General features: G+C 40.1%; 1 protein-coding gene across 1 annotated transcript; it reads right to left on the bottom strand.

Annotated features, from left to right (window-relative positions):
• Positions 1 to 10,083: 10,083 nt before the first annotated feature.
• On the bottom strand, positions 10,084 to 11,203 carry LOC117024966 (transgelin-like). Its single transcript, XM_033110717.1, has one exon. It carries the CDS (start codon positions 11,123 to 11,125, stop codon positions 10,547 to 10,549), a length of 579 nt encoding a protein of 192 aa, XP_032966608.1. The 5' UTR covers positions 11,126 to 11,203; the 3' UTR covers positions 10,084 to 10,546.
• Positions 11,204 to 11,523: the final 320 nt, after the last annotated feature.

The following is an 11,523-nucleotide window of genomic DNA, read 5'->3' on the forward strand; positions in this document are numbered from 1 at the left end:
TAAGAGTTGTAACAAATCAGTCTCAATTTTATAACCTACTAGTTCCACTAGTCCCTTGAAGAAAAGCAGTGTCTTTTGTTCCCCATGGGAAAAGTGAGATTTTCTCTTTTTCTTTGCTTTCCATACATTGTTTGAGACTGACTTAAATTCCAATGAAGCCTAAACTTGAACTACATTTCTAATCAACCAACTTGATTTAAGTAATTTTGATAATGTCACTCAGTGTCAGATAAGCAGCCTCTCAGAATCACTCCCTTTTTTAAAAGACTCATGGACCACAGCTGCAGCACAATCAATCTAGAATCACCAGCTGTGTAATCTACAGAACCCTAGAAATTTCATTGGCGATGAGGAAGAGTCAAAGAAAAACTACTGTGCAACCAAAAAGGGAGGCGCGCCTGTGGCTCCATGGGGCAGGCTTTGTGAGTGTGTGTGTGTATGTGTGTGTGTGTGACAGAGAAAAGAAAGGAGAGGAATCAACTTTTCCTTCCAATAACACTCAGATGAGTTTTTTGTTTTTGTTTTTAACTTGCCTTTAATCTTCCTCAAAACTCATATTCTATCACTGAGAAGCAAGGAGCAGGTCCTGCCCACACTCAAGGGGAGGGGATCACACAAGGACATGGACACAAGGAGGCATGGGTTGGGGGGCCACCTTAGGAGTCTATCCATCACAGGTACCAAAATACTTTCTCACCACTTCTCACCTTTCCATTTCTCACTATGTTCACTCTCATTGCCCCAATCCAGGCCTACACTATTTCTTGTGTAGATATAACAACAGCCTCTAAATTCTCCCCATTTCTGTACTTGCTTCCGTATAGTACATTCCAGACAGCAGGCAAACGTGTCTTCTTAAAATGAACACGAATCTTAGTTTCTCACTCAAGCGTGCAAAAAAAAAAATCACATTTTCTTATTTAAATCTAAATGTTCTAAGCTCCTGTGTTGCCCGGCTATTGGGATATCCAGTCTCAGTTATTCTTAGCTTCATTCCACATTTACCCCAGGGCTCAACTAGGTCCCAGGATCTTAAGCACTCCAGTCTTGGTTCCCACTGGTTACCCTGGAGATACTCACTCCCTGAGTTTCAATTCAAGGGATCTACTGCCTCAAGGCTTTGCTGGGACACAGGTAACTTTGGCCTAGGGTCCATCCTTCCTAGGTGCAGCATGTGCCCGGCCTCTCTGAGATCTTGAGGCCTACCCAGGGACATACATTACTTCTCTTAACTTACTCCTGTTCATCCAACTCTCAGTTCAAATATCCCTGCTTTGTCTCTCTGAGGGCAAGAGCAGATATAGGTGCCAATCAAATCTAACACTCCGAAAAACCAGAGTAGTTCCCCGTCTGAGTGCTCTCTGATTTCCTGAGATCACCTCCTAACCCAAGCATGCTTTAGCTCTGCTAGGAGTGGGTTCCCACTTTTTAAAGAAAAAAAAAAACAACTATGAAATATTTAAGAGATATATGACACCAGTGCCCAGCTAAAGATATCAAATATCATGAATATAATTCAATCACTGAAGGTGCTCTCTGAGTGTAGTCTACAGTGAAATGCCCATCTTTGGCATTCCACTTATTGGCTGTCTTTGATTTCCCACAATTCTGTGGAAATTCTTTTATTGGCTGTCTTGGATTTCTTCTGCCTCTGATTCTAAGCAATGCCATGTTTAGTCTTTCTGTAGCTCTGATACTCTGTCCTTGTTAGCTCCAACAGTAGATTAATACAAGGTCAGACAATTAAGTTTACAAACTCATCCTAGAAAAAGTGCTACATACCTCATTGCTGAATATCACTATGGTCACCTTCAAAGTACTCCCCTTGGGAAACTATGCACCGACGCCAGCGCCTAGTCCACCCTTCAAAGCAATTTTGGAACTCTTTTTCTAGAATGACCATCACAGCTGTCGAATTACCCTTGGTGTCCTGAATGTCATCAAAATGTTTTCCTTTCAATATTTCCTTTATCTTCAAGTAAAAAAGTAGTCATTAGGAGCCAGATCAGGTGAGTATGGAGGGTGGTGTTCCAATATGGTTATTCGTTTACTGGCTAAAAACTCCCTCACAGACAGTGCCATGTGAGCTGGTGCATTGTTGTGATGAATTGTTGGCAAAAAGTTCAGGTCTTCTTAACTTTTTCACACACCTTTTTCAGCCCTTCCAAATAGTAAACTTGGGTAACTATTTGTCCAATTGGTACAAATTCAGAATGAAGAATCCCTTTGATATAAAAAAAAGGTTAGCAACATCATTGCGACAAGTTCACGAACTTAATTGTCAGGCCTCATAGACCTATTTGAGGGGTTCTGAGAGACCCCTTCCTTGGCAGACAACTCTTTGGGAACCCACAGAAGGGTTCTCCCCCCACTAGAATCCAAAATCCAGCTCAGAAATAGTGTTGCTATAGTAAGTCTCTTACTTCCTGAAGAAACAGGGCTATGGCTGGAATTACTAAAATGGACACATCTGGGCTGGTTAGCTTTGCTTGAAGAAGTGACAAACCACCTCTTCCTTCCCTGCCTTGACCACTGTTAGCAGTTGAAGGGGTGATTCAGTGAGGCTGAGCTTGGAGCAGAGTGTGGCAGTAAGTTTTGCTGTTGCCCAAATGTGTTATTAGTTCTAAGTAAGAAAGTTCTATGGGCCACTGTCCTCTGTACTAATGCCTGTCATGACTATGTAATTGCAGATAGTTTTGCCAGCCTTCTGGATTCAGTTAACATGCTATATTCGCACCCAAAGCCCAACGTTAAAATGTTCAGCCAAACCCACTTGAATTACGTCAGAAATTAGATTCCTCAGACCCTCCACTGGCAACCAGGTTTGGGTGTTCAAGTGGCTGCCTCTGCTGTAGTTCTTAGTCATGCAAGAATCAGTAACCAAATGTCTCTTCTGCTGGCCCTGGAGTTTTGTCTCCACACATAAATTGGATAATATTTGCCTGATTAAAAACTCCTTTTTTTTTATTTAATTTTATTGGGGAATATTGGGGGACAGTGTGTTTTTTCAGGGCCCATCAGCTCCAAGTTGTTGTCCTTCAATCTAGTTGTGGAGGGCGCAGCTCAGCTCCAAGTCCAGTCGCCGTAGTTGCAGGGGGCGCAGCCCACCATCCCATGTGGAAACTGGACCGGCAACCTTGTTGTTAAGAGCTTGCGCTCTAACCTACTGAACCATCCATCTGCCCCTCCCGAAGCTCAGCAGCAGCTCCTTATCTTCAATCTAGTTGTGGAGGGCGCCGCTCACTGGCCCATGTGGGAATTGAACTTGCGTTCTAACCAACTGAGCCATCCCGCCACCCTGATTAGAAACTCTTAATGGCTACTTTTGACGTGTCCTAAGGTGAATAAGTCTATGTAATCTAACCATTGCCTACCCTTACAAATCATCTCATATCTCTCTTCTCTTTGCTAGGTTTCTACCATACTGACCTTCTTTCATTTCCACAAACATGTTAAACAGCTTTTGCCTCATACATGCTGTTCTCTTACCCTGGAAAAACTTTCCCTTCCTGCCAAAAATTGGATTTCAACTTAAATATCACCTTCTCTCACCACCTTAAAAAGCTTTCATGTACTCTTTATTCTTTAACACAGCCCTAATCATAATGTTTTATTCTTTTAAAAATTGTTTGTTTCCTTGGTCTTTGTTCAGTCTCCTCAGCTAGTATGTAAGTTCCATGAGGCCAGAACCTGTGTTTCTTTTTTTTCTAAACGTTGCTTTCACTGCATCCCATAAATTTTGATAGGTTGTATTTTTATTTTTTATTTTGTTCAAAATACTTTATTTCTCTTGAGATGTCTTCTTTGACTTACATGTTATTTAGAGTGTGTTATGCGGTCTTCAAATATTTTGAGATTTCCAGCTTTCTGTTATTAATTTCTAGTTTAATTCCACTGTGGTCTGAGAGCATACTTTTTTATTCTGATATTTATTCTGTAAATGTGGTAAAGTGTGTTTTATGGTCCAGAATGTGACCTTTCTGGCAAATATTCTGTGTGAGCTGCAGAAGAATGTGGATTCTGCCACTGTTGAAGTATTTTATAAATGTCAATTAGATCCAGTTGATTAATGATTATGTCTCTTTTCATCATTAAAATCTCAGGTTCTAATAGAGAACTTGGCCTATAGAACGTGTTCCAGAAATGTTTATTGAGTAAGAGGGCAGAGAGCAAGCAAGAGGATGAGAAGAACAGATACCACAATCTCTCCTGTTATACTCCTGATTAAAAGCTTTCTACAGTTCACCGTTATCTACACAATACATTTTAAGTATCGCTCTTCCTACTCAGCAGTAATATGTCAAAATCATTTACTGTATTTCTTCTGTTGTAACACATCACAATTATTTTATGTACCACTTTCGAAGGGAAGAAAAACACTGCCAATAAAATTGTGAAATGCCATCAATTTCCAAGATGTTTAAATATGAAAAGTTGTGAGTCACAGAGTTGATGAAATATTGTAGTTAACTACAAGTCTGCCTTACATGCTGGATGTATTTATAGCTTATTTATCTTTTCATCCCCAGCACTGAGCGCAGACTGTGCCATAGAATAAATAGATGCTCAATAACTTTAGTCGTTTGATGTGTCACTCACTCCCCACCACTCGCCACCTGGCCACCCTTCATTCCCCAGCCCTGATACTTCCTGTGTTCCAATGCTGCCAGTGTTCCTGACTGTCCAGCGATTTTAATTTCTTTTGAAATGATTTGCTGCACAAAACTCTGATGCTTTTTCACTTTTCTCATGATGTGGCTGTAGGCAGTCAGCTACGTTACAGCTAAATATCTGCTGAGCTCACATGTCTGCTCTTGAAGCTGCTGTGAGAAATTGGCACCCTCTCCAATTCTCCCGGATCCCTCAACACAACTGCGTTGAGCCTAGTAGCACTACCAGTGCCATTGTAGATGCTGTGGCAGACCAGTGAGGAAGAGAATCTTGGCAGGGAAAACTTTTGGAAGTTTCAAATACGTTGCTAATGACTCCTGTCTACTCACTGAGCTGACCTTTCCCTAAGCTTTATTTATTTTTTATTATCTATTTAGGAAAAGCAAAAAGAAATAAGTGAAACTCAGGGATCTTCACCCATGTCAGAGAAACCGTATTCCTTTTTAATACCTCTTATAGAGGACTTCTTTAAAATAAGGATCCTAAGGGAATAGCGTGGTGGAGTGAATGTAGCCACTCCGTCCAGCCTGCATGGGGTTTTTTATAACATGTGGATTGGCTGTGCAATCTCCAGGTGGCCAGCACATCCTTTCTCCAACCATTTTACTGCAGTGCATTCATATATTCCTATTACCACTGGACTCTTGAAAGTATCTGAATTTTTGACCCCTGCCTTGAATGTGTGGTTTTCCTTCTCCAGGAGCCCACCTTCCCACCATGTCCCCTTAATTTTCTTAGCCTCGTTTTGAGATTAATTGGCCATTAGTGATGGGTTAGTTTTTCTAACTGTAGAGTAAACCATGCCCTGCAGTTGAAATAAACTGGTTATAGAAATGTTTATTAGATATGTTTATTGATGCAGGGTGTAGCTATAAAAATAATCCCCGCCTCTGTTCCTACAAGGCTCAAATACCCATGGTCTTTATGAGGCAGTATTTGAGAGGGGAGGGGGATAGATAGAATTTTTTTTAAAAAGTCACTATTGCATTAAGAATTTGGGGATCTGAGACCTCTCTCGAGCCCTAGCTCTAATTCACACCTTCCAAACAGATCTTTCCTGTGTTTTTGCTTGGAATTCAATAAAGCACAGGCAGGGAAGATAGTGTTGTATGAAATGGCAAAGACTTGGAGTAGTTCTAATGAATTCTTTAATTCATAAATGTTTATTAAGTAAGAGGATGGAAAGCAAGCAAGAGGAATAGTGTTCTTTTGTCTCCCTTATTGAGTCAATTGGGCATAGAAGACAAGTGATTAAGAAGTTAAAAATAAAACTGAAAACCTTCTCTCCGTTTAAGGAATAAAAATATAAAAATGTTTTATGGAATTGGCTGCATTTAATCTTTTAATAGTAGTTTCCATTTCACTTTTCCCCTCCATCTCACCTTTTCCCCTTCCTTCTACCTCCTGAAAGGTATTCACCCTCCTGAAAAAAAATTAAAGCTCCCAAATGCTTACCTGAAGAACGCCGAGACCCCTATATTGGTTGAAACCCCATGAGGTTAGTAGAAGTGTAGTGCGTTCTGAAATATTGAGTATTATTTTTTCTTCTGGGCTAATTTAAAGTCAAATTTATTAGGTTTCATACTTATTTTCCAAATGTGACTTTTTAATTCACAGACTAAACTATTTAAAGCTACTGTGATAAATTAGGCCTATTAGAAATGAACCACATCATCTTGTAAATTATTTTAAGTTTGAGCCTGAAATTCTCCCGCATTTATGTAAAAATAAAACTTTTCTATTAAGCACACAAAGAACAGGACCGTGAAAAACACAGACACTATCTCTGCTGCCTTTTGTGATGTCTAATCTCTAGCACCTTCTATTTTCTGTCTATTACAAGGTCAAACCTTTAATTTCTAGGTCTTTTTAATGAGCTATAATTGACATATAGCATTGTATAAGTTTAAGGGGCATGACATGTTGATTTGATACACTTATATAATGTATATTGCCACTGTAGTGTTTGTTACCGAACATCTCTACCATGTCACATAATTGTTTCTTTTTTTGTGGTGAGAATATTTAAGACCTAGTAGTGTCTTATCAATTTTCAAGCATTCTTAACTATAATCATGATGCTGTGCATTAGATCCCTAGTATTTATTCATCTTCTAGTGCAATTTTGTATACTTTCACCAACGTCTCCCGAATTCCTCTATGCTGTAGCCCCTGGTAACACTATTCTACTTCCATTGCTACTAGTTTGTCTTTTTAGATTCCATATATAAGTGAGATCATACAGTATTTGTTTTTCTCTGTCTGACTTATTTCATTTAGCATAACACACACACACACACACACACATACACACACAGATATATCTCACATTTTTTTTATCCATTCATCGATTGATGGACACCTAGGTTGCTTCCCTATCTTGGCTATTGTAAATAATGCTGCAATGAACATAGGGGTGCATATATCTTTTTGAATTAGTGTTTTCATTTGCTTCAGATAAATGCCCAGGAGTGGAATTGCTGGGTCATATGGTAATTCCATTTTCAATTTTTTGAGGAACCACCATACTGTTTTCCATAGTGACTGCACCATTTTAAACTCCCACCAACAGAGCACAAGAGTTCCCACTTCTCCACATCCATGCCAACACTTGTTATTTGTTGACTTTTTGATAGTAGCCATTTTTATAGGTATGAGGTGAATACATCAAACTTTGCTTTTGCACAGCAAAGGAAACTATCAACAAGACAAAAAGACAACCTACTAAATAGAAGAGATTTGCAAATGACATATCCGTTACGGGGTTAATATTCAAAATGTATAAGGGACTCATACAATTCAACATCAAAAAGCAAACAATCTGATTAAAAACTGGGCCGTGGATCTCAGTAGAATTTTTCTAAAGAAAGCATACAGATGGCCAACAGACATGTGAAAAGACGCTCAATATTACTAATCATCATGGAAACGCAAACCAATATTCCTCATGACATTTGAATTCTTCATTTTCATGACTTGAAACAAATGCTGCAGTGCCCTAAGGTCCCTGCACACATATATGTCCAGATATTATTGACCTAGTAGGAGATTACTTGTCATTTATTATTTTTTGTATACTAAATAAAACACAATAGATTTTCAAAATTCAATATGAGCTTATTTACAACATGGCATCCTATAGCATTAGTATTACTGGCATACTGCCTGTTTCGTATTTTACTAAATTTGAGAATGCCCTTAATGGGGAAGGAATCGAAAACCTGATTTTCCCCATGGCAACAAATGAACCAGTCATTTCTCTGATACACATTAAGACTTCCTGATTGAATTTTCCCCATCATGGTGATATTTGGAACCATACTAATCCAGAGACACTAATCATTTTAGATTCTGTGAATACAGATATTATCATCTATATAAAAAATTGACTGGCTGACATAACAATCAGCTTAATATTGAATTAAAGTAAACACTAGGGAGCAGAGTTAAGCAATTACAATATGTGGTTTAGTTTTCTTGAGGGCAAACTGCCTTTCAAATTAATGATGATTCACTCTTTTTATTTTTAATGATTTTATATATACTTTTTGAATAAGTAATATATGCCCACAGCACAAAAGGCAAAGAGTCCAAAATGCTACACATGGGAAGGTGGATATCTCTCATCAGTGGGAATGTTATTCACTGTTAGTCGGTGGATAAACCATTTTGGACAGCAGATTGGCATTAGCTGGTAAGGTTGAAAGATTGGAATTTCTGCTTCTGTTTATGAAAGATTAGGTAAATTGGACCAATTCTCCCATGTACAACGACTAAAAAATCTTCCAAGTTTTTAAAAGGACGCCTATCAATGAGCTAACAAGATGTTCAGGATGGATATTTGGGGTCACTTTGAAACAAATTTTGTAAAAGTAGGAGTCCAGGGCTGCCCAGAGATGGGGACCCTGGAAAACCCTACCTCACTGTGGTGTGGGATGGGACCCTAGGGTTTTCATCCCCTAGGGTCTCATCCCAAAGTGGGAACTTAGAGCTTTTCTCAATTCATATTAGTTAGATATAGCCCAGTGGTTCCTTTTCTCTACCATCAGTCCTTAGAATAGCATTTGTCTGGCCAGGGAAATGTTACTATTGCTTCTTCCAGGATCCAGGCTTGCGGGGGTAGAAGCAAAACACGGAAAACTAGAGAAAAAGCTAGCCCGTGCCCACCCCCTTTCCCACTGCAGACTTCCCTCCTGGAGCAGGATCCAGCTAGGGCTGAGAAGAGGTTTACCATCTTTGCAAAAATGGACAGAATTTGTAAAACACATTTGTTTCTGAAAATGTGCTGTAGTAGCATATAATTTTGTACATACAAAAGGAGAATGATGCTACAAATATCTTAGGTTTTAGGTTTCTTGATATAAATATTCTTTCACACTGCTTGAATTGCCTTCATGATCCTTTTAGGCTGATAAGCTTCTGGACCAATAAAGATTTTGACAGAAGCTAAAATTATTGATTGCATTATTCAATCAGCCAAAGGTGACATTTTTAGGATTTACGATAAAAGGAGATAACTTTGAAAGACCTATGTTTCTGTTATAGAGTCTATTCAAAATGTTGGTTCATTGGAGGCCTACGATATACAGATCCCTATTTTAGGGACTGGGAGTATATGGAAATAAACAGAATTTGGTCACGTCATTCCTGATCTTATATTGCATAAGAAAATGGCATAAGAATTGATTGACAGAATTTTCTTTATTACAGGTTCAATCCTCCATGTGCGTATATCTGTCTTTGTATTTGTACATAATGCAAGACTCTTCCAACATTAATGTGGCAGTAATAATTTATTGCTGATTGTAGCAAATTTCATGTCAGTTGGAGTAAAGTTATTAATGGGGTAGCACCAAGTAATTAGATATGAAAAACTGAAACTCAAAGTCTTAGGAGAAGCTTGACAGAATGAATAAATAGTTGCCTTAAATGGTTAGTATCATTGGATTTCTACGTCCGCAATTAAAGTGGGCTTTCATTTAAAAAAATTGTTTTAGATTACTTCACTCTGTCACAAGAATCTCCTCCAATAGTTTTCTTTTGGCCAAGATAATGTGTGTACTTCATCAACACGCTTAACTCCTGGGTTTGCAGTTAACAGACTGGGTTTCTCTTATAGCTCTGCCACTTTCTATCTGGGAGAGTCCATTAAGCTTTCTAGCCTGGGTTTTCTAATCTATAAAATGGAAATAATAACCCCAGCCATTAAGATTGTATAATAGGCATATCATTAATGTTGATTCCTTCTTTAATTTCTTTTTTTTTAAAGATTTTTCTTAAAAATATAGCTAACATACAATATTCTATTAGTTTTACGGGTACACCATAGTTATTCAACATTTATGTACCTAAAGAATTGATCACCATGATGAGTCCAGCAAGCATCTGACATGGTACCATGCTATCACAATATTTTTTTTTTTTGAGAAACGATTGATATATATATTTTTTTCCTTTTTGAATTTCAACCCCCAAAATATTCCAACAAAAAATGGAAAGGCGGTCGGGCTGGGTCTCCTTCAATGGGCATCTGCTGCCAAGGAGGACAGTTGACTTGCACGCCCCCCCCTCCCTCCCCCCGGCCACCTCCAGCCCACCCCACCCTGCTCAGCCCAGGGTAGGAAAAGACAGTAGAGGCGGAGGGGGATCTGGGAGGAGGGCCCGGGGAGTGGTGCTTTGGGGTAAGAGACTGGGCTGAGGCTGAGGGTGGGGGTAGAGTTGCCCAAGGGCAGTCACCTTTGCTCAGTGACAGAGTGGGAGCCTCGAAGCTTGGCCAGGGCTGAAGGAACTACACAGGTGTGGGTGAGGGGGGCTAGGCTGGACGGCTGCAGCCAATGAGCTGGGGAAGGGCAGGGCGGGGGCTAGCTCTCGCCCTCTAACTGATGATCTGCCGCGGTCGTCCGTAGCCCGTCATGCCAGCCTGTGAGGCCCCTCTGTTGCTGCCCATCTGTAGGGCAATGACATGCTTTCCTTCCTGCAGTTGGCTCTGTGTGAATTCCCTCTTATGCTCCTGGGCTTTCGTCATAAACCAGTTGGGATCTCCATGGTAGTGCCCATCATTCTTGGTCACTGCCAAGCTGCCCAGAGCCATCAGTGTCCTCTGCACTGCTGCCACGTCTTTGCCTTCAAAGAGATCAACTGTCTGCAACATATCAGCCTTAGTGACCCCATAGTCCTCAGCTGCCTTCAGGAACTGAGCCACCTGCTCCATCTGCTTGAAGACCATGGAGGGGGGGTTCTCAGGCACCTTCACTGGCTTGGAGCCATCAGGATACAGGCTGTTCACCAGCTTGCTCAGAATCGGGCCATTCTTCAGCCAGACCTGGAAGCCCAGGCACCCACGGTCCGGGCACCCCACATCAGGGCCACACTGCACTACAATCCACTCCACCAGCCGTTCCTCCAGCTCTTCATCATACTTCTTCTCAATTTTGGATTGCACTTCTCGGCTCATGCCATAGGAAGTTCCCTTGTTGGCCCTGTTTAGGGAGAGAGGGGCTCCTCAGTGCTCGCAGGAAGGAGTCAGCTCTATCTGGACTTGAACAGACAGTATCACAATATTATTGACTATATTCCCTATGCTGTACATTACATTCCCATGACTTATTTTACACCTAGAAATTTGGACCTCTTATCACCTTCACCTCTCCCCCTCCTTTTGAAATTTTTCTATCACAGTTGACCATCAATATTATTTTATATTAATTTCAGGTATACAGCATAGTGGCTAGACATTTACATAATTTAAGAAATGATCTCCCCAGTAAGTCTTGTACCCATCTGACAGTACAGATAGTTTTTACAACATTATTGACTATATTCCCCATACTGTTATTTCACATCCCCGTGACT

Source organism: Rhinolophus ferrumequinum, chromosome 7 (genome assembly GCF_004115265.2).
Source record: "Rhinolophus ferrumequinum isolate MPI-CBG mRhiFer1 chromosome 7, mRhiFer1_v1.p, whole genome shotgun sequence".
NCBI lineage: Eukaryota > Metazoa > Chordata > Mammalia > Chiroptera > Rhinolophidae > Rhinolophus > Rhinolophus ferrumequinum.

Bases quoted from the DNA above. Each gene is read 5' to 3' on its own strand.
- LOC117024966 (XM_033110717.1), bottom strand. From the start codon at position 11,125: ATGAGCCGAGAAGTGCAATCCAAAATTGAGAAGAAGTATGATGAAGAG.